Source organism: Sinocyclocheilus grahami, unplaced genomic scaffold (genome assembly GCF_001515645.1).
Source record: "Sinocyclocheilus grahami isolate Dianchi unplaced genomic scaffold, SAMN03320097.WGS_v1.1 scaffold96.1, whole genome shotgun sequence".
NCBI classification, from domain to species: domain Eukaryota; kingdom Metazoa; phylum Chordata; class Actinopteri; order Cypriniformes; family Cyprinidae; genus Sinocyclocheilus; species Sinocyclocheilus grahami.
Genome location: NW_015505275.1, coordinates 3,055,551 through 3,078,873, shown reverse-complemented (window position 1 = coordinate 3,078,873; position 23,323 = coordinate 3,055,551). Strand labels below are relative to the sequence as shown.

At 38.7% G+C, this 23,323-nt stretch overlaps 2 protein-coding genes across 9 annotated transcripts in view; both read left to right on the top strand.

The window, feature by feature from the left end:
- Positions 1-645: 645 nt before the first annotated feature.
- ctsk (cathepsin K) lies at positions 646-9,749 on the top strand. Its single transcript, XM_016275788.1, has 8 exons — positions 646-759; positions 1,231-1,368; positions 2,184-2,306; positions 2,610-2,762; positions 3,064-3,282; positions 8,865-9,030; positions 9,137-9,245; positions 9,504-9,749. The coding sequence occupies exons 2-8, from the start codon at positions 1,237-1,239 to the stop codon at positions 9,601-9,603; spliced, it is 1,002 nt and encodes a 333-aa protein (XP_016131274.1). The 5' UTR covers positions 646-759; positions 1,231-1,236; the 3' UTR covers positions 9,604-9,749.
- Positions 9,750-13,919: 4,170 nt separating this feature from the next.
- Positions 13,920-23,323, top strand: part of LOC107587832 (cathepsin S-like) — a 19,615-nt gene continuing 10,211 nt past the window's right edge. The window contains exons 1-7 of one of the 8 annotated variants that reach the window (XM_016275775.1): positions 16,062-16,207; positions 16,495-16,617; positions 17,357-17,509; positions 17,846-18,070; positions 18,333-18,498; positions 18,643-18,745; positions 18,905-19,141. In XM_016275775.1, coding sequence (XP_016131261.1) covers positions 16,085-16,207; positions 16,495-16,617; positions 17,357-17,509; positions 17,846-18,070; positions 18,333-18,498; positions 18,643-18,745; positions 18,905-19,004 — 993 coding nt within the window. In that variant the 5' untranslated portion in view covers positions 16,062-16,084 and the 3' untranslated portion in view covers positions 19,005-19,141. Of the gene's footprint in view, positions 14,004-14,086; positions 14,236-15,141; positions 15,268-16,026; positions 16,208-16,494; positions 16,618-17,356; positions 17,510-17,845; positions 18,071-18,332; positions 18,499-18,642; positions 18,746-18,904; positions 19,142-23,323 lie in introns of those variants that run through there. The other 7 variants (XM_016275779.1, XM_016275781.1, XM_016275782.1 and 4 more) reach the window with 7 other exon arrangements.

Below are 23,323 nucleotides of genomic sequence, written 5' to 3'. Positions count from 1 at the left end.
TATATATATATATATATATAAATAAATAAAAAGTGAAAAAAGCTGAAAATGTGAGCTGATGAATGTACAGAAGGTTACAGTCTCCAAGATGAGAAAATGTGCATCACTTAATCACATCCATCCTTTTTGCAGGATCACAACAAAAAATTCCCTGAAAAGCTGAGTGGACTGTTTCTTTTGTTAGACCATCTAGCCTGCTCAAAGGTATAAATGCTAATGAGAATCAATGGCAAGAATCAAAAACGGCTGTCAGTAAGCAATTCCCAAGACATTACAGAGAATTTAAGCAGTTTTGGAACATAAAGGAAAAGCTGCAGCAAATGCATTATGTAAAACTAATGGTTAAATAATGGATGAATTGCTACAGCTTGCAAATTTATTTTTCTGGCAACTGTATATGCACATGATTTCACATCATTTAAAGCTAAAAAATAATATAAGGTATCTCTAAAATATTATCATTTCTGTTGTTGGTAGTGTTGGTTTTAGTACATCTAATTTTAATCTCAAATACAAATCTCTTTCACACTATTCCCAACTTCCCACTTTTCCTAAAACTGTAACCTGACTCCTGGGTCCTGACATCATCGCTCTGAGCTGGTGTTTAAACGATTCCAGATGAAGCGGCAAGCGGGTCTTCCTCCTTTTCCCGCAACAGGAGCAACTTCCTCAAAACGCCAGCATATAAAGAGGTCGTTCACTAACCCAGTTTCATAACCAGCATCCATCTTTTGTTCTGAACTTCTGGAAATCATCCAGGTAACCGAGGTTCCTCGTCCGCACTCTGTTTTTCTTTTTGACTCGTCTTAAATTGTTTACATTATTTATATGTAAAGTGTTGTAAACGCCTGTATTAATACTTGTAAAAAAGTATGAAAATTCGAAACGTTTGGAGTTGTGGGTACAAGCTTTGTTGCAATCACTTTCGTTTTCTTTTTATTCTTCACGAAAACTTTAAAAACTTTTAAAAATATAATAACAAATAGTATTTGAAAAGAAAGAAATGATCTATTTGAAAAGAAAGAAATGATCTTTCTTCTAGATCATTTCAGAAATCACCACTTAATCCTTATTCCTCTGAACTGCCTGAACAAGTTTCACTGCGGTGAAGCTTCACTCGTGTTTGTTTGTGGTTTACAGTTATCACGCCACGTACGTTGCAAGAGCGCCGCTGGCGTGATATAGTGTGCAGTGTGGCTTTACACCTCTGACTGTTGGTCTGTTTGTCAGGGAATAATGTATGCGTTTGGTGGAATCACCGTACTCGTGGTGGTGTGGTGTGGACTAGCTCACACTTTGGAGAATCTCACACTGGATGAGGCATGGGAGAGCTGGAAACTCACCCACAAGAGAGAGTACAATGGCCTGGTGAGTAACAGCCTATGGAGACAATACAATATTTCCTTAAGGTGCCAAAAGAGTTAATGAACTAGATTGGGTTAGTGTTTTCATGAAAAAGCCATCTGTTTCTCCCTTCTCTGGTAAAAAAAGAGAGGAAAACTAGCTTGTATTTTTATGACTACATTGATTGGAATGTACTGGCTAAGTCCTTTTCTAAGAGGTCTGTGCTTTTACATGCACTGCAGCTCAATATATAAAAAAAGAAAAAAGAAAGACAATCTTACAGCCTTAGGATTTGTAAGTTATTTTATAGAGTTTTAAGTATTAGGTGCAAATTCCACCTAAATCCTCACTTAAAGGTGCCATGCATTATAAAGATTAGATGCATTAAAGAAATAGTTCAACCAAAAAATGAATATGTGCTAAAAATGTACTCATCCGTAGGCCATCCAAGATGTAGATGAGTTTGTTTGTTCACTGGAAGAGATTTGGAGAAATTTAGCATTACATAATTTCCTCATCAATGGATCCTCTGCAGTCAATGGGTGCCGTCAGAATGAGTTTATCTGATAAAAAACATTACGATAATCATCAAGTAGGGTAATCCACATGACTTCTGTACATCAATTAATTCTTTGTGAAGCAAAAAGCTGCATGCTTGTAATCAAATCCATCAAGATATTTTTATCTTCAAACCGTTTCTTCTGGCTAAAATACGAGTTCTCTATTATTCGAATTACTGTAATATAACATTCAGGTTCATGCAATGTATCATCAGCTGGTGGTTTATATACAGTTTGAGAACCAAGCTCTTGAGCCAAGTGTTGTTTTATGGTGGACAGGATGAAGAGTCTATTCGACGGGCGATTTGGGAGAAGAATATGCTGTTTATTGAAGCCCATAACAAAGAGTACGAACTGGGGATTCATACCTATAATCTGGGCATCAACCATTTTGGAGATATGGTAAGTGCCCTAATTCAATCAGCTAATATTTTGCTGCTGTAAAATGTTTAATGTATTGTTTGCCATCATTTGCCAGTCTTATGTGTTGGAAAACATCTGCATATGTGTGATCCTGCCCCTTTAAGTTTAAGATAACACAATCTTGCTAAACCTGTTTGCAGAGTATACATGACAACAGCAATATTCCATCAATAATCTATTCTAAAGGCATGTTTACTGAAACTAGATCCAACTTGATAACTTTTTTCAGGGTTGATCAGCTATTTGAATGAAGTTTTTTGTCTAATGCTTATCTCTCTGCAGACACTAGAAGAGGTGGCAGAGAAAGTCATGGGACTTCAAATGCCCATGTACCAGGACCCAACTAACACATATTTGCCTGATGACACGGTGGAGAAGTTGCCCAAATCAATTGACTACCGTAAACTGGGATACGTCACTTCTGTCAAGAACCAAGTGAGGAAATAACAAAATATTTCAGTAATATTGCGGTAATATTTCCTCATTCTGAGAAAGTCTCACACGATCAATCCTATCCTCATTCTCAAGTGTTTTCACACAAATTTCCACAGAATGAGGGTTACCATCTAACTATGATCCATACCATCTGTTGTTTCAAGCCAACTATAGTTATCACTGTACTTAAGCGCCATCCAGTGGTCAAAAAGATAATTTCTCCACCAGAATATAAGTGTTTTAGGTTGTCTCCAGTGTTTTCTCTCTCTCTCTCTCTCTCTCTCTCTCTCTCTCTCTTCAGGGTTCATGTGGCTCATGCTGGGCTTTTAGCTCTGTTGGGGCTTTGGAAGGTCAGCTGAAGAAGACCAAAGGTCAGCTGGTAGATCTTAGTCCTCAGAACCTGGTGGACTGTGTGACTGACAATGACGGCTGTGGTGGAGGATATATGACAAACGCCTTCAAATACGTCAGAGACAACCAAGGCATTGATTCAGAGGAGAGCTACCCCTATGTTGGAATGGTAATAGTCAGCCTTATACGAAGCCTTTTTTGTTGCATTTTTTTCAATGATTCATTTATGTTATTTGGTTAAAATGCAAATGAGTTTTTTTCCAATGCTTTGGCACTAGATTCAATGACTACGTCTTTCAAACTACACTGTTATTGGTGTTTTTAGGTCACTGTTTTATGAGTGACAGTGTGTTTGTTTGTTTGTTGGGTGACAACTTCTGCTACTCTTATGGAAGAATGACTTGATTTGGGACACATGAAGTATTTTGGTTGCTTGGATAAGGCGATCTGGATGGAATTTGGAAAAAGTGAACTAAGGCCCTGTCCACACCAGAGCATGTGAGCGTCTTCCGCTCTATGGACGTGCGCTCCACTCAGTCGCTCTAACCGCCCAAGCAAGCGCTCCGTTAATATTCCGCTCACGCTCACCGTAAACCAATTCCCGCTCAGACATAAAATTTCTCTTGTAGGCCTAGTTGTTTACCGTTTGTAACAAAATTCTTGGATTGTCTAAAATTAAGCATGCTGATAAATAGCAATTATCATGTTTCAGAGCGAAATTCTCACATTCTTCTTAATTGTAATGTATTAATTAAAATTTATTACATATAGGAATCTAACCTTAGCAAACCTACCTAAAATGCAAAAACTGAAAAAGTGTATTTGATTTGTTAACTTTATTTCCATGAAAATAGCTGCAGTTGTTGTGCAATAGAACATTTAAAACGGGCTCATTAAAACACAAACACACGAGATGAAATGTGTGTAGATCTTTACAAAATACACCTGGATTATAAAGCCTGTGAAAAGCACACACAAGATAAAATGCACTTAAAGAACGCTTGGTTTATGAACTGACGTCAATGAAAGAAACACTTTCTAGTGTCAAGTTAAAATAGACCATAACTGCGGGGAACTGTGGTCTATTAAAACGTCTCTTGATGTTTACTGGATTCTAGAATTCACTTTAAGAAACATTAGCTTGGACAAAGTGTCAGGCTTCAGCATTCGGTGTGCCCGAAAACACTCGCTCAGCGCTGGAAGAACCACTGGGGATGCTGAAGATTTTGAGGGCGACCTTGGCTAGTTGAGGAAGGGATCCAGCACTGGTTTCCCAAAATTCAAGTGGTGTAGGCTAATATCTTCTGTACTCTGTAGTTAGGCCTATATACAGCTGTGTATTAGCTTAGGTCTACAGTTTAACTGAGATTATTTAACTACGGCGTTCCAAATATAAGTCGAATTAACAATTCGTTTCTACGACGTTAGCATGTTTTATTCTTTTTTTTAAATTTACTAATTTTAAGTAATAATGATTTTAATAAGTAATTACAAAATATAATCATTCGTTCCACGATTTAGGCCTACTATAGGGAATTAACGAACAAATGAATTTGTGGCAGATAAGCCTAAACAAGAGAACAAATACTTAATTCATGGCCATAATGTAGTCCTTGTCAAGGGTCTGTCAGGGGAAAACACTGATTCAATTTGCAGGTTAAACTTAAATTTATTTGAATCTCAAAACACAAACTCGGCTGGTACTGCACACAAGCTGTACTTCAGGGCAGTGATAAGAGACAGGAAGAGTGGAACAGTCCAAACGAGCCTCCAGTCACTCCACGAGGCAGAGCGGGTAAGGCGTAGGGAGAGCAGCGCACACAAATGGTAGGCATTGCGGAGGTCTAATTTAGTAAAGACCTTGGCTCTCTGTAACAATTCAAAAGCAGATGACATCAGAGGCAGAGGATACCTGTTTCTTATGGTGATGTCATTTAGACCGCGATAATCAATGCAAGGACACAGGGAGCCATCCTTCTTAACGAAGAACCCAGCGCCAGCAGGTGAGGAAGAGGGACTGATGAGGCCGGCATTTAAGGATCCTTTAATATACTTGTCTGGTCCTGAAAGAGAGGCCATGGACAGGGAGTACAAACGCCCTTTAGGCGGAGAAGAGCCTGGGAGGAGATTGATGGCACAGTCGTACGGCCGGTGAGGTGGTAAGGACGTGGCCCGGGACTTACTGAAGACCCGGCAAAGATCGTGGTACTCCGCCGGGACTCCGGAGAGATCAGCAGTCTCTACCTGAAACACAGAAGACAAGGAGACAGGAGACAAGGCAGCACCTAAACATGAAGCAAGACAGGACTGACTCCAAGATAACAGAGTTCCTTGACCAATCCACGTGAGGGCTGTGCTGCACGAACCATGGGTGCCCCAGAACAACCGGAGCACCCAGGGAGTCAAGGAGGTACAGCTCAATTACCTCACGGTGATTGCCAGAGACCACAATACTTACTGAGGGGGTGGAGTGGGTGATGGAGGAAAGGAGAAGGCCATTGAGGGAGCGGACAGAGATAGGGGAGGGGAGAGGAGAGGAGAGGAATGGCAGGAATGCCCCACTGCGCTTACCTGAAACACAGAAGACAAGGAGACAGGAGACAAGGCAGCACCTAAACATGAAGCAAGACAGGACTGATTCCAAGATAACACAGAGTTCCCTGACCAATCCACGTGAGGGCTGTGCTGCACGAACCATGGGTGCCCCAGAACAACCGGAGCACCCAGGGAGTCAAGGAGGTACAGCTCAATTACCTCATGGTGATTGCCAGAGACCACAAGACTTACTGAGGGGGTGGAGTGGGTGATGGAGGAGAGGAGAAGGCCATTGAGGGAGCGGACAGAGATAGGGGAGGGGAGAGGAATGGCAGGAATGCCCCACTGCGCTGCAACAGAAACATCCAAGAAACTTCCCTCAGCTCCTGAATCAATGAGAGCTGGACAAGAGTGAATGGTGTCCTCATACTGAACGGAGACAGGGAGCAGGGTACGAGACATGGAGAAGCGCCCATCAAGATCTCCCGGCTTACTGATGGGCCCCGGCTTTTAAAGGACACCGGATGGCTCGGTGTCCAGGCTTCCCACAATATAGGCAGAGACCTCGAGTCAGTCGATCCTGCTTCTCCTTGGCTGTGAGACGAAGGCGTCCCACCTGCATGGATTCCGGGTCAGCTACAGAAGGTGAGGTGGTAAGGGCAAAATTGGAAGCGCCCTCACCCATTGTCCAGGAGGGTCGAGCAGTCCACCGCTGACGGCGACGCTGAAGACGCCCCTCCACACGCAGTGCCAGTTCCACTAGGGAGTCAAAATCTCGAGGCAGCTCATGTGTAACAATCTCATCTTGGATCTCATCATCCAGCCCCTCCTGAAACCTAGCGCGCAAAGCAGCTTCATTCCAGTTGCAGGCGGCTGCCAGTGTTCTAAATTGGATGGAGTAGTCTGTGACTGAGTGACCATCCTGATTCAGCTGTGCCAGCTGGGAGGCTGCCTCGCCTCCCTGAGCCGATCGATCAAACAGCTTAATCATTTCGGCACGGAAATCCTGAAATGTGGCGCAGAATGGGGCACGAGCATCCCACACAGCAGTTGCCCAATCACGGGCCCTCCCCTTCAGGAGGGTGATCACGAATGCCACCTGAGACTCCTCCGTGACGTAACGGCGGGGCTGGAGTGCAAAGACCAAGGAGCACTGGGACAGGAAGGCCCGGCACGAATTTGGGTCTCCGTCGTAGGGAGGAGGACTGTTGGCGTGGGGTTCTGGCTCAGCCTGAGGTGGAAGACGGATAACAGAGGCAGCGGATCGGCTGGCCAGGGCCTCCTGCTGGAGTTCTTGCACCCGGATATTGAGTTCAGCTACCTGGGCTGTCAGTAGGTCAACCTCCCTTGAGGCGGCCGTTAACTGGGTGGAATGCTGGCCAAGGAGAATGCCCTGTTGTGTCACAGCGGTCCTGAATTGGTCTGCTCCTGCTGAATCCATTTCTGGTCTGACCGTTCTGTCAAGGGTCTGTCAGGGGAAAACACGGATTCAATTTGCAGGTTAAACTTAAATTTATTTGAATCTCAAAACAGTCCAAACGAGCCTCCAGTCACTCCACGAGGCAGAGCGGGTAAGGCGTAGGGAAAGCAGCGCACACAGTCCCAGCGTCAATGCTGACGCAACGTCAGAGTGGAGAGGGAACCACGCACAGAGTCCAAGCGTCGGTACCGACACAACGTCAGGGCAGAGAGTTCCTTGTAGAGTGCACCGAGAGGGGCAGGAGAGGAGAGGCCGCAAAGCACAGTTCTGGTATCTCCAGGGCAGGAACTATGAAAACACGGCAAGACAAGAACAAAACAAGACTGATAGTAGGTCACGAACGAAGAGTAGCGTGTTCACACCACAACGGTCAGACACAAGACTACACACGAAGGGAACTTAAAAGGAGGGAGAATTAAGGAATTAACAAGCCACAGGTGTGACAGCAGCTGAAATAGTTAATAAGATAACGATGGGGAGGGAAACCACGAAGACAATGAGCACATGGTGAACTGTCAAAACAGACAAAACAGACAAAACAACAACAACCTGCTGATCAGACCGAAGTCATGACAGTCCTAGCATAAAAGAGAACTAGCCTATTCTAAATTCGTTGGCAGTGATTGTCTGCATGTCATGATAGGGGCTCCGTACAACCGAATATAACCTTAGCCTACCTGTTTATTCATATATTATGGTATGTAACTAGCTCACCTTTTGCGGCACCATGTTTGCGTAGCACATCCTCGTGCTTTCTGGCAATGTGCCGCTTCAGATTCCAATATGAATCTTTACCAACTCTCCCTGCACTCCCTCTCAGTTTCTTCTCCCTGCTCATTCTTAACTTAGATTTTTTTACTTTACATTTATGTATAAGGCTTGCAACTTGAAACAATATCTGAACTCCATAACTGTTCTACTATTCTGGATCTCTACAGATTCTCGATCTCGAACAAGCAAATCACCAAACAGCATTCTGGGTTGAGCGAGTGGCGCTGAGCATATTGAGTGAGCGGAGCGGAATCTTCAGAAAGGCGCTCTGCGCTCTTAAGGAAATATTACCACTCCGCTCCCGCTCCGTCCGCTCACATGCTCTGGTCCACACGGAGACGCGTTTAGCTGTATACTCATACATTTTGTATCGTATAGGTACACACGGATCTGGCGTTTTTTGAAACCGGGTCCCAGAGTGGACAGCGTGTGGTTTTCGTGTGGACAGCGTGTGGTTTTCGTGTGGACAGCGTGTGGTTTGTGTGGTTTTCGTGTGGACAGCGTGTGGTTTTCGTGTGGACAGCGTGTAGTTTTCGTGTGGACAGCAAATCCGTATATTTTCTCAAACGATGACGTCATCAGCCCACGTCTCGCCCCTAGTCAGACACCGCTACGTCACGTAACAGCAACAAAAACATGAACAAACACTGAATGATTGTCTTTTTATTAACTAACATTAACACAGATTAATAAATGTATTGTTCCATGTTCGTTTGTATACCGCGCACAAGGTTTATGCGTATAGTCCAAGTCTTCTTCTCCATTTCTACAGCGCCACATACTTATTTTGTGTCGGTTTTGTGGTTTCGTGTGGACGCAGATATTTCTTGAGACGAGGGGGAAAAAAGATTGGATAGGGAAAGCTCTGGCTTCCTATGGACATTTTGAGAAATGTGTCCTAGCGACTGTAAAAAAAAAAAAGTGATGACAGTCATGATTTTTCATCTCACTACTGCCCCCTGCAGGACCAGCAGTGTGCCTACAACAGCTCAGCGAAAGCGGCCACTTGTAAAAGTTATAAAGAGATTCCTCAGGGTAATGAGAGGGCACTGACTTCCGCTGTGGCAAAGGTGGGACCTGTGTCAGTGGGTATAGATGCCATGCAGTCCACCTTCCTGTACTACAAAAGCGGTACTTAACATACCTTTACATCATCTACAAAGTGTTTTGTTGTTCTGCTGACATTTTTATAGTGAAGGATAAGACTAAAATCTTGACCCCCAAAACCCATTTCTAGGTGTGTACTATGATCCCAACTGCAACAAGGACGACGTCAACCATGCAGTTCTAGCTGTTGGCTACGGAGCCACACCGAAAGGCAAAAAATACTGGATTGTGAAGAACAGGTAAGGAAAATATGCTGGAAGCAGAGCGCAGCATTGTTAAAATACTAAATAAATTATTTAATTTAAATAAAAACATAATGATTAAAATGAACAATTAATGAAAATGTTAATAAATGAATGTTAATTAAAAAAAAGTACATGTAAGTTAAAAAAAACATTAATAAATAAATAAATAAATACATTTCCATGTTGTCATATTCAGCATGTAATAGTGTAAAATTCTCCTAATCCATTTTTTTTTTGTTTCTGTTCTTGAAGTTGGGGTGAAGATTGGGGGAAGAAGGGGTACGTCCTGATGGCTCGTAACCGTAACAATGCATGTGGCATTGCCAGCCTGGCCAGTTTCCCTGTCATGTGAGAGCTGGAAGTAGGGAGCACACATGGGACCAAACTTGTCTGCTGCTGACCAATAACAAAAGGGACTCAATCAGTGTGCTCAGAGGCGTCATGCCCATTCAAAGTGAGGGGGCACGTGCCCCCTCAGATTTTTAAGCCAAGTGGATTTTGAATGCAGCTTCCAAAAGACAAAAAAAATGGCCAAATAATATTTTCTATATTTGATACAATCACACCAGCATGATTAAATCGTTGAGCGCGTCATATCAGCTTCTAAAATTCAAATCTGCGTTCGCTGGCTGGCGCTGAGCCAGAGACATACGCGTTTTTACAGCATAACCAATCACACACGATGCTGTTGAGCTTATGAATGCAATGACCAATCAGAGGTGTTCAGATGAGTCATCGCTAAAATGGTGGTGTTTTCTTCACTCACTCGCTGCCTGAATACCTCTTTCTGGCGAATTCTCACGTTAGAATCAGACTAGAGATGTGTGTATGAATCTGTAAGTAAGATATTCATTTCACAGAGTAAACAGCTTCAGTGATTTTAATGGGAGTTTTTGAGAGTGCTTGGACTCTAGACTGTGAAAATGTTCTTTGATAATGTAAATGTTTTTGCTCTCTTTCTGTACAATGAAAGTGTTATGATAAGTAGCCTATACAATGTTTTTATTCATATTAACTTTCAATGTTAAATTCACATTAAATATAAAGTCAGTCGTATTAAAAATATGTTATGGTATGACACCCATATCTGTTACTTAAGTAAACAGGTTTTTATGTATAGTTAATAGACTACATTATTAGGCTACTTTGACCATCGCCCACTATCAACTAGCATAATCTATAAAGGTGAGAATCGAGATATTTAATAATATAGTCAATGCATTTGTGAATGTTTCGAATAAAAAGGAAAAAATAAATAAAACATGAGTGCTATTTTGGCTGCTGTGTGTCCCATGACGCCCCCCCCCCCCCACTCCCTTCGTGCCCCCTCAAAAATAATGAGTGCATGACGCCCCTGAGTGTGCTCCAGCATTACATAATGATTGAGGAAACACTCTCTGAAAGATGCAGTTGATTTGAATACCACAAGGTTAAGTGTATTTTCCTCTTGGGTCTTAGGTTCTTAATCCTATCAATTTGTGCAGTTAAAACTGTTTTGTGCAATATTTGAAATTCATAAGGGAAATTTTGATATTGTGTATACAGTCTGTTAAACTTTTTTTTTTTTATTCCCCTGGTGGGATCTGATCTTTGAAACACTTGTTTTATGATGTTTTGATTATATAGATTATCAAGTTTTTTTGTGGCAATATTAAATAAAATGTTTAATTTTGAGTACATCATATTTGGGTAAAAGTATCTTAATGTCATTTTCATTAATGTTTTGCTTCAGTGAGGCTCAATCATATGTTTATCACACTAACACAGTTAGTACAAGTCAATATCACACCTCTGTACAGAAACATTATATATAATAAATTACATTCAGAGAATAAAACATAAATGCCAAACCACCTTTATTTCAACTTGTCCTTAAACCATGGTATCTGTACGACGTACCGGTGGGTATGAAGACTTAGTTTTAGTTGTGTTGAGGTGGAAGAGAAAGCATCAGAGCCTTTATTTTGGAAAGCTGAAACCAAGAGAAGTCAAAAAAGAAACAACATACTGAACTAAAACTGGGCTGGGCTGTTTAAACAAAAGTCATGACAGTTATGTGTTCAGTGGCATGAAATCATATGACCATGACTGAACCACTTCCCCATTCCCCAGATGAATGACCCAGCTTTACCCTTTTTTCCCCCTTCTATCTTGTACCCATATCTTCACATTCAATAACTGCCTATTAAAATCTCTGAACTTTGACTTTACATCAAAATTACACTCACAAACAAACAACTTTACCTTCTTGTAATTGCAAATTTATGTTTTACAAATGCAAATGTCAAGTGCTGATAAAAATTTAACTGATTTGTTATATATTTTATTACATTTGTGATGTACAAATAACAAGAAAGTACACTGCAAATGTTAACATATGTAAAAAGACACAAAGTAGCAATTGTGAGAAATAATTACAAAATGACACAATTGCAAAATTGAAGATGATGAATAGAAACTTCAACAATGCATTCATTAGCCACTATTTGTGCTAAAGAGATGCCTAGTACAAATTACTTCCCCCCCACATTTATTTTATTTCACATTTTTCCGATAGTAATTCAGTCACAATTAAGTATACAATTTCACATGTGCAGTGCCAGTGCCTCATTTCTGAGTGTTAGGCCTCTGTAGGCTTCTTTGCTCGAGGCCTCTGGATGTCAGAGGCATTAATTGACATTTATCGATTAAATAAGAATTTATTTCAGAAAGCTTTGCATGGTGTGAAATGTAACATGACTATTTAAAATGGTCAGTGCTGCACTTTCGGTTCTGCATGTTTGTTTGTGTACTTTCTGAATGATTGAAAGCTGTAGGCCTAGTAAATGTTTCACAGAGCTTTTGTTCCAAAATATAACCACAGACCACATCAATGTGACATGAACCGATGGATGTTCTGGAAACAGCATATTCAGAATCCACAAAATTCTCTTTTCTGAGAAACAAAAGATAATTATCATTTATCACTCAGCATGACCTGTAAGTTCTAATATTAACTAGGAATTCCCTTAACTGGCCCACATTTAATCATTTTAAATACAGCTAAATTATTTCAGTCAAAATCAGCACCAGGTCAGCACAAATATTTGTCAAATCATGATGATGACTCATTTTATAAGTGAACAGCAAATGCTTTATGAATGGAAAAAAATTAGGTCATGCTACCAATTGTTCCAGTTCCGCAGTGGTTACATGGCCTTTATAACTTTTGTTAATTGTTATTTGTTTACCAAACTGCTATATTGTTGCCGTTTTGAACAATTCCTTTTATTGTGTATTGTTGCAGTTATGATCGTTGTTTATATTTTTATACTGTTGCAGTTATGAACAAACTGAATTGGTATGTTGTTGCAGTTGTGATCGAATTTTAACTTTTTGACTAATTTTTTAATTGAAATATTGTTGCAGTTATGATCATTTAAAAAAATATTTTTATACTATTGCAGTTATGAACAAATTACTGGAATATTGTTGCAGTTGTGATCAAAGTTTTATTGTTATACTTCAGTTATGAACAAACTGTTGCTATACTGTTGTAGTTGTGCGATAATCTTTATACTGGTATATTGTTGAAGTTTTGAACAAAGAATATTAGTAAATTGCAGTTCTGAACAAACTATATTGGTATGTTCTTGCAGTTAAGATGGTATATTCTTGCAGATAGGTGAATAAATTATTAAAACACTGTTTTGCACTTACGGCTGATTATTTGAATTAAAGCAGTGTTCAAACTTAATGATAATTTCATGGTTTTTACTTAACTTTCCACAGTATTTAAGTAAAGCTCCTTATTGAACATAAAAAGCTGAAGAAAATACAGAAAATCTCATGTAAAATGACAGCAAAACACTATTTTTGAATTACGGGAAATTACTGTTATTTAATGTGCCCGGTATTTTACGGTAATTTTACCGTTTTTTTAATGGGATTTTTTTTTACAGTGCAGTGGTAAGAAATGTCATTCTAAGCACAACATGTTCATTTAGGACCTAAACCTTGTTGCATATACACTCTCAAAGCCAGATACCAGGCCAGCAGGGGTTTTATATGTCATGTGCTTGCGTGCTTGAGTGTTTAACCACATGATTTCCTCTCTTTCTGTTTCCTGTATACTTTCCTGTATAATTATGGGTGTTGGTCTCAACTACCACGTTGTTATCAAGTATTATATATTTTTGTCTAAAATATATAATATGTAGTCTAAAATGAAAAATAGTTACTGTGTATTGCTCGAGGAATATCTTCCTCCGGTGTTTAATATAAATTCCGCTAGATGTCGACCCAAACACAAGATATGAGAAAGGACGTAGACAAGCAACGTTCTCGTTTCCGATCCGTGTGAAGCTCAGAACCTAGTGCCTAGACAACTTCTTGAAATGGAGGTGTATTTCCACTAAATGATGTTTTATTAACAAGGTTCGGGAGGAGCGCGTCAGATACTTAGCCTAATTAACACAGGCGAAGCGCACTCAAGTTAATCGACACCATGTTATACATACAGCTGACTTACCTCTATCCTCTTTTTTTTATTATTATTGAACAATATCAATTTACAAAACTAGGCTATAATTAATCAAAGCCTCGGACACATTTTTAGGTGACTGCAATTTGCCATGTATCTTACCATTGCATATAATTATTTTTAATATTAATAATAGTACGTTTATTTTTATGTTTTATCATTTGATTAATTGACATTTAATAATAAATACTTATATTCTTCAACTATTGTATTAATCAGAACATTACACGGTATGATTTTATTTACTACATTAATTAGCCTACATTTTAGTTTTTAATTACATTTTTATATTTGATTACATTAAATATAGGCTAAATATTTTTTTCAAAGACATCTGTGCCATATCACAATAAGCAGAGATTAGCACGTGATGGAACAAAATAAAAGCAGGAAGCAGGAACCGAAGACGTTCATCATCTCCTCCACAGATCACCAGAAGTGCAGCTTAAAAAGAGTGCACAGGTGAGACGACACATGAGACACGGTTTTGTTTGGTTGGTTGTTGTTGTTCACTTTTATGTGTTTAATCTTTTGTCTCCTTTGTCGAGTTTTCCTCCCAAAAAGTTTCTCTTTCGGTTTTAATTAAGGTGGTGACTGGTTTTATGAGAACATTTCCTCAAAGCGATGTAAAATGTTTCCAGTGTTTTATTACTTGTCTGTAGTAACTTTGGGTTTAAAGTGGAAAAACCAAACACTTTAATTGTCGTGTGTATGTATCGTGGAATGAAGGATCAGGTGAAGTCGATCACACACCAGTGTTAGTTTGATTTCCGTTTCTTCCTTATTATGGCCAGTGTGTTCTCTTGTTTGGTTTGAGTGGTCAACCTTTGAAATTGCCATTTTTGCCTCATTAATCAAATTAAAAAAAAAAAATTTTAACCTTTTTTTTTTAGGATTAAAATTGGGCTTGTAAAACGGCCCGAGATATAATGGCCTACTTCATGCCATGATACAGGAAGAATCAAGCAATTGCTCTTGTTTACATAAGTACAGCGCATTTTGGGGAGTCTGTAAAAACTTAATGTCTGGATTTATGAAGTCTGATTTCCTCAACCAGTTTTACAACATTTGGATTTGAACATTTTTAACTTCCTTTTTGGTCTACTTCTGTTCCTTAATTTTATTCAGAATTGGTTTCCTTTTATAGAAAAATCAGATTTACCATGTGATTCATTCAATAGATATGAACAATTATTTATAAAATAAAAACTATAGATTGGTACAGAAGGAAAGGTGTTCATACTTTGGCTGATTTAGTTGTGAGGTTTAGGCTAGCTGTGAACATAATGCAATGAGAATAAATTGACAGACAAATTACTGATGTTTGAATACATTGTCAGTAACTGACGGGTGTTTTGCTCTTGTCAGGCCATGATGCTCGGAAGCTTGCTGTTTGCCGTGTGTTGTAGCGCAGCACTGGCCCATTTCAACACAAATCTAGACCAGCACTGGGAGTTGTGGAAGAAGACGCATAACAAGTTTTACTCCAGTAAGGTGAGACTGAATCTCACAAGCATCTTTAAGATCCAAAAGCTAATCTTTCATGTACTTAAGGATTCATTTTCATAACGCTGTTTCCAGTGTTTTATTACTTGTCTGTAGTAACTTTGGGTTTAAAGTGGAAAAACCAAACACTTTAATTGTCGTGTGTATGTATCGTGGAATGAAGGATCAGGTGAAGTCGATCACACACCAGTGTTAGTTTGATTTCCGTTTCTTCCTTATTATGGCCAGTGTGTTCTCTTGTTTGGTTTGAGTGGTCAACCTTTGAAATTGCCATTTTTGCCTCATTAATCAAATTAAAAAAAAAAAATTTTAACCTTTTTTTTTTAGGATTAAAATTGGGCTTGTAAAACGACCCGAGATATAATGGCCTACTTCATGCCATGATACAGGAAGAATCAAGCAATTGCTCTTGTTTACATAAGTACAGCGCATTTTGGGGAGTCTGTAAAAACTTAATGTCTGGATTTATGAAGTCTGATTTCCTCAACCAGTTTTACAACATTTGGATTTGAACATTTTTAACTTCCTTTTTGGTCTACTTCTGTTCCTTAATTTTATTCAGAATTGGTTTCCTTTTATAGAAAAATCAGACTTACCATGTGATTCATTCAATAGATATGAACAATTATTTATAAAATAAAAACTATAGATTGGTACAGAAGGAAAGGTGTTCATACTTTGGCTGATTTAGTTGTGAGGTTTAGGCTAGCTGTGAACATAATGCAATGAGAATAAATTGACAGACAAATTACTGATGTTTGAATACATTGTCAGTAACTGACGGGTGTTTTGCTCTTGTCAGGCCATGATGCTCGGAAGCTTGCTGTTTGCCGTGTGTTGTAGCGCAGCACTGGCCCATTTCAACACAAATCTAGACCAGCACTGGGAGTTGTGGAAGAAGACGCATAACAAGTTTTACTCCAGTAAGGTGAGACTGAATCTCACAAGCATCTTTAAGATCCAAAAGCTAATCTTTCATGTACTTAAGGATTCATTTTCATAACGCTGTTTTGATTGTGTTTTTGTGATGCTAGAATGGTTTCATTATATTTTGAAGTGGTGTTGATGCTGTCCATGTATTGGAGTTGTATTGAAATTGTCTGTCTTTGAGCTTGAAGTATTTACAAAGGATATCCGTAATAAATGCAGTGATGGCAGTCTCACAACAACATGTCACATGTGTGAACCCTGTAATGTGAATGTTGTTTGTTGCAGGTTGAAGAACTGGGCAGGAGGGAGTTGTGGGAGAGAAACATTCAACTTATCACCCTTCACAACCTGGAGGCCTCCATGGGCCTGCATTCATATGACCTGGGCATGAACCACATGGGTGACATGGTGTGTGTGGTTTTTCGTTCATGGTTATCTGCATGCAGTAGCTTCTAGTTCACCAACATTTATGCACGCATAGATCATATTAGCCTGAACAACTGTGCTGACAGTAAGTGCTCTGCCCAACAGGAACTAAGCTATTTTGGGTTATTTTAAAAACGCATGATCTGGAATTTCATATACACATCCTGGGTTTTTCATGCAATTACCACCAAACTCGGTCAACATGATCTCAGGACATTGAGAATGAGAGATGAAGGCTGTAATACTAAGGTTGTCCACTGGTCATAGGATAAATCTTTGAAGCATAATCCTTTTTCTGTTTCTATCAGTCATAATGGCAAATACATGGCATCAGTTGATGATATGTGCTCAACTGTCAATATAGTTTTATATAAATGTTTTAAATGATTATAATGATCTATAAGCATTATTATAGATCATTTAAAAGTTTTGTATATCATTCCTTTTGTGTTTGTTTCCCACTTTTGATGTTCTAGAGTAATCCTTTCATTGGTGTAACACTAACAACCAGACTGTAAGAGGGTTAAATACTCGTGCCCACTTTGCACTGTTCTTCTGAAGCCACTGGGGCTTTGGCCCGTCATTGCTACTTGTGGCTATATTTTTATTTTCTTTACTAAAAACATTAGCTTTTTATTTTATAATTAGTATCTATAAATTATGCCGCTATAACGTAACTTCATCCTGACCTTATTTTCCTATGTGTCGTGTTGATTCACAGACAACCGAGGAGATCCTGCAATCATTTGCCATGACTCGTGTCCCTCCTAACTTTAAGAGGCAGACAGCGACTTTTGTGGGCTCTTCTGGGGTTCCTGTTCCAGACTCTCTAGACTGGAGAGAGAAGGGATATGTCTCCAGTGTGAAGATGCAGGTGTGAATGTACTCTGTTTGACACTATGCTAACTTATATCCACTTAATTAGCTGTTTACCAAAGTAAAATGGCTTGGTTGTGTTTCAGATGTTGCCCTGTCAAGTGAATTGACCACATTCTCTGTCAGAATTTGGCTTTTTTCTTTTTCACTTCCTTCATTTTGTTTGTCCAGTCAGTGTTGAGGGAGTTTACTTCCTCTGATTTGGAAATTCAGAAACCAGCAACTAAAAACTGATTGGTCAAAATGCTGTTTCTGCAGCTTCACAAGCCATTAAGTTCTTGTGTATCCTGTTTTAGTAGTTTTATCATACTTCTCTCTCTCTCTCTGCTGTCAGGGTGCATGTGGTTCGTGTTGGGCGTTCAGCTCTGTTGGGGCTCTTGAAGGTCAGCTGATGAAGGCCACAGGAAAGCTGGTCGACCTCAGTCCTCAGAATCTGGTGGACTGTTCCTCCAGTTACGGCAACAAGGGCTGCAATGGCGGTTTTATGAGTTCTGCCTTCCAGTATGTTATTGATAATGGAGGAATAGACTCTGAGTCATCTTACCCTTATGAAGGAGTGGTAAGTTGTGTGTGTGAGGGTCTGTGTGAATAAAACTTGCACGTCAAGTAATTACATGGGGAAAATATTAAGCGCACTATTATTTGGTGTCATATTAGAAGTGACGAGGCCTGTTACCATAAAATCTGGGCCATACCAATTTAGAGCATTTTCTCTACATTGCTAAATGTAAAAAAAAAAAACATTATAATTTGCGTCAATGCTGTAATCCATTATAATTATGGGTCTAATGCATAATCTATTAAATAAATGTGTCCTGCAGCAAGGACAGTGCAGATACAATCCATCCCAGCATGCAGCAAACTGCACCAAGTACCATTTCGTTCGTCAGGGAGATGAGGAGGCCCTGAAGCAGGCTTTGGCCAATGTCGGGCCCATTTCAGTGGCCATTGATGCCACCCGCCCTCAGTTTATCCTGTATCACAGTGGTGAGCATTTCTTTCTTGTTGCGTTTCTATCAGACTGATTACCAGATCTCAAATGTTTGTAATAAGGGCTTGTAAGTTCTTTTTTTTTTTTTTTTTTTTTTTTTTTTTTTTTAAATCCCGTTATCTCACATCTGTCAACCACAGGAGTTTACAATGACCCAACCTGTACAAAAAGAGTTAACCATGCAGTGCTGGCTGTGGGATATGGTGTGATTGCTGGACAGGACTTTTGGCTGGTCAAAAACAGGTACAATCAGAACAATTAAGATTTGTGATCATAAATTGACTTGGTATGATTTTGATTTTTGAAGTGTACCCCCTCAAAGGCTTGTAAAAGCAGAACATCTGTGAAACAAAACATTGAGGAGAAAAAACACATGCTGATTGTTTTGTTCTACTTTAACAGTTGGGGTACCCATTTTGGAGATGGTGGCTACATCCGTATAGCCAGAAACCAGAACAACATGTGTGGCATCGCCTCGTATGCCTGCTTTCCAGTTATGTAACTGCAACACTGAGTTGTACGAACATTTCAAAATAAGAAATTCACTGTTTTATGGTCTAATTTCTTTAATGTAACTGCATGTTCTATATGTGGTTTTACATTTGTTATCTTTTTTAAAAAATGTCTAAATGTGTTTTTATGAATCTTACAAAATAAATATGAATTTTTAAATTGTTTTGTTTGGCTTAACTTTTAAGAGGAAATATGCTATTTAGGTATGTTTGCAAAAACAGCTAAGGTAACATGAGGAGTAACAGTGTCTAAATTATTGCATAAATGTGGACCATGCCATCCACCTACCTGGTCACACCAGAAGAGAAGCCACCATGTCCTGTCATGGTAGGAAGCCTGTATTCAAGAGCTCAAGTTCAAAGCGGCATTCCAAAATAGTCACCATAACGCACACAATATTTATTTTTTTTTTTTCTTTGTGTGATTTTTCAAATATTATTTGAAAGCAAATGTTATCCCCTTTTTCTGTAGAAATCTTTTTTTTAAAAAATCAAGATTAAATGACCTAAATTTAAAGGTTTTTTTTTTTTTTTTTTTTAGTAAAGACAGTGGAGCTAATGCGACACATTTTCTGATCCTCAGCCAACATGGTCACATCTGTAAAGGGAGAAAGATGTTCACCTTTGCAGATTGAGATTTTTAGAGTAGGTAGTGAATTCCGATTGGCTGTTTTGAAGCAACAATAATAATTTGGTTATTTTCAGTTTATTTACTCATATGACAGGGCAAAGCGAAAAGACGGTTGTATCATATGACAATATGCAGAGATTAGCACGTGATGGAACGAAATAAAAAAAGCAAAGCAACCAGGAAATCGTTCATTAACGCCTCTACAGACGACCAGAACTGCAGCTTCACGAGAGTTCACAGGTGAGAATAGACACATGAGGGTTTTTTTCTTTCCCCACATTTATGTATTTAATCTTTTTAATGAAAGTCTGGGTTTTCTCTCAAAGTTTCTCTTTCGGTTTTAATTAAGGTGGTGACTGCTTTTGAGAACTTGTTCTCAAAGAGTTGAAATGTTTTCAATTTGAGTCGTCAAATCATTTTCTTTTCCACTTTGACGTCTTTTTGTTTTGTCTTGATGTTTTCCCTAAAAAAGTTTCTCCTGTTTTAATGACTTTTATAAGAGCTTTTTTTCAAAGAGATTTTTAGTGATAGCACAGTGTGTTGTCCAAAGCCCATGATTTTCTGAAGATTCACTCATGCTAGCTATAACATCAGATAGCCAACGTAGATTTTAATCTAGATTCTTGCACTTTCTTCAATTTGCTCTTTTCCAATTTGTTTGCTTTTCGAAGCACAAATGCTTTCTGTGTGAACGGCTCGTTCGTTCAGCTCACTGCAGTTTTAAAGTCCTTGCTGAACGGTACCTGTTTTGTCCAGCTGGTGGGAGATGGGAGATATACAGTATGCCTAGTCTAGTTAGTATGTGCGTGTATGTATTGATTCAGAAGTCTCTCACACTGAAATAATCTCTTCATATTGTGGCTGATGATTATCAGCCATCTGTCAACATAATGCAATGAGAATATATTAGAAAATAATACTGATGTTTGAATGCGTGTCAGTAACTTACGGGTGTTTTGCTCTTGTCAGGCCATGATGCTCGGGAGCTTGCTGTTTGCCGTGTGTTGTAGTGCAGCACTGGCCCATTTCAACACAAATCTAGACCATTTCACAAGCATCTGTCAGATAATCCAAATCTGATCCTTTAGTCACATCTAGAATCTTTTCCCTCTCCAACGTGCTCAGTGAAGAATACAAACTCTCCCTTGATTCACATAAAACTGGTCATGCTTGTTTCATGGGCTTATTTAAGAATTAATTTGTATTAATTTGAGACTTAAACATTTTTGTAATGCTTGAACAAGAGAGATGAGGCGGATCCAATTGCAGAGAAGGTGTATTTACTGAATAAAATTAAATCAAACATGGGCAAACCAGGAACACGAACAGTAGCAGAGGAGGAAACAGAACACGAGCATCTACCGCAAACAAATGAACTAGGACACAGATATATACAGAGGAGGATAACAAGGTAACCAGACACACCAGGAAATGCAATCAAAGGAACCAATGAAACATAAGCACTACAAGTTGACCACAACATAACTACAACTAAAAACAGGAAGTAACATAAAAGTTTTAACAATATTATACAGAATGCAACACAGAGCATTAAGAATTAGTAATGAAAACTATTCCAATGAATGAACTATTGGTGGAATGCAATGAAATGCCATTAGATTGAAGACATACTAAACTACCTCTTTCTTATTGGTTACGACTGGAAGATGAGATAAACATTGTGATTAAAAATTCTTGGGAATATGAAAAACATAAGCAAAGGTTTTGGATGGAATATATGCATGTATAAGAAAGTTGAAGAATATGGAATAAATACATTTAAATTGATTTCAGCATATATCATAAGTATAATTCCACCATGGATATTCCCAGAACCTAATGTTGATTTGGATATGATTGAAAAGAAAAAGGAATGGTTAGAGAATGGAAATTACAATACTTGTACACTGAAAGAAAATTATACTAAAATTTTTTTTTTAAGGTAAGCAATAATTTATTTTAGCTACATTTAAATAAATTTTTTTTTGAAAGTTAGTCAACTAAATTTGTTTATTTAAATGTAGCTAAAATAAATTGATTGCATCCACTTACCTTAAAAAAAATTAGTGTAGGTTGGTACGATGCATAAAAACTGTTATGAATATTTACAACTATACTGATGGATCTAAAGATTCAGGAAATGGTTTACAGTGGGTGGAGAAAGTCAAACCAGACAGAGTTGTATTTTATTCAGACTCAGCAGCAGCATTACAGAATATGAATACCAGCAAAACAACTAGAGATTACATTTGAATAGAAATATACACAGCACCACTAAACCTAAACAATTATGAATCGATGTTCAATTCTGTTGGATACCAGCATATAGGAGTTCAAGGGAAAAAATAGCTCACAAATTAGCGAAAAAGCTTTAAATCTTAATGACAAAATAGATATTTCCCTTTGAAAAATGGAGGGAAACATTAATTAAAAGCAACATTGATAATCAATGGCAAAAGATTTGGGACTCCGATAATAAAGGAAAAAGAATTACAGCATTCAAAAAGTAAAGTTAAAACTATAAAAATAGAGCAGTTTCTAGAACAGAAACAAGAATTCAGTTATACAAGACTACGGTTAGGACACACAAGACTTATGAGTAAAGTGAACACAGATGAACGTGAGATTTGTAAATGCAAAGAAAATGTTGAGCATGGTCTATTAAACTGTCATCAAATTAGAAAGAAAATGGGATATTAAAGGTATTTTAGGAATAGATCATTCTTAAGTGGAAGTTGTTAAGGCATTAATTAATATTTTGCATGAAACTGGTCTTATTAGAAGAATTTAAGATGAGATCATTGAAGCCATGATTTTCCCACTTCAATATAGTAGGTGGCAGAATGCACCTTTAATGTTGGTCTGTAACTTGCCATAAAACGAACAAAACACAGATCAGGGATCGTGACCAGAGGCCTGTTTCATAAAACAAGTTTACCAAATAAGCCAGGCTTATTTCAGTTAGTCTGACTCATTGTGACTCAAATGATTTGGTTCCATAAAGCAAATTTAACATTACATTTAGTCATTTAGCAGACACTTTTATCCAAAGCGACTTACAAATGAGGACAATGGAAGCAATCAAAATCAACAAAAGAGCAATGATATACAAGTGCTATAACAAGTCTCAGTTAGCTTAACGCAGTACACATAGCAAGGGTTTTTTAAATAATATAATAAATAAAAAGAAAACCAATAGAAAAAGAATAGAGCAAGCTAGTGTTAGATGTATTTTTTGCTTTTGTTAATTGTATAATAAATGAAAAGAAAACAGATAGAATACAAAAAGATTAGAAAGCAAGTTAGTTTTTTTTTTTTTTTTTTTTAAGAAAACAAGCAGCAAATGAATAGAGTTGTCAGACAGAGGGTGAGCCGAGTATGGCGCGGCGAATGTGCCACACCAAAGAGGAGAGGGCTCCAGTCCCCGAATCCAGTCCAGAGCGCCCTCCAGTGCCTGCTCCTAGAAAGAGCCCTCCAGTGCCCGCGCCTCGAAAGTGCACTCAAGTGTCCGCTCCTCCAGAGCGCCATCCTGTTCCCGTGTTCAACCTAGAGGGGGCTTGATCCAGAGTTTAGCCCCGAATGCCTGGAGGCTCACAAATGCCCGCCCTCCCACCCGCTCCTGCCTCCTCCACCACTGTCATCTGGCAGCCCCTCTGCTCGCCCTCAGCCCACCATCAT

Bases quoted from the DNA above. Each gene is read 5' to 3' on its own strand.
- ctsk (XM_016275788.1), top strand. From the start codon at position 1,237: ATGTATGCGTTTGGTGGAATCACCGTACTCGTGGTGGTGTGGTGTGGA. The intron at 9,031-9,136 runs GTACTTAACATA...ACCCATTTCTAG, and splicing joins CTTCCTGTACTACAAAAGCG to GTGTGTACTATGATCCCAAC. The intron at 9,246-9,503 runs GTAAGGAAAATA...CTGTTCTTGAAG, and splicing joins TACTGGATTGTGAAGAACAG to TTGGGGTGAAGATTGGGGGA.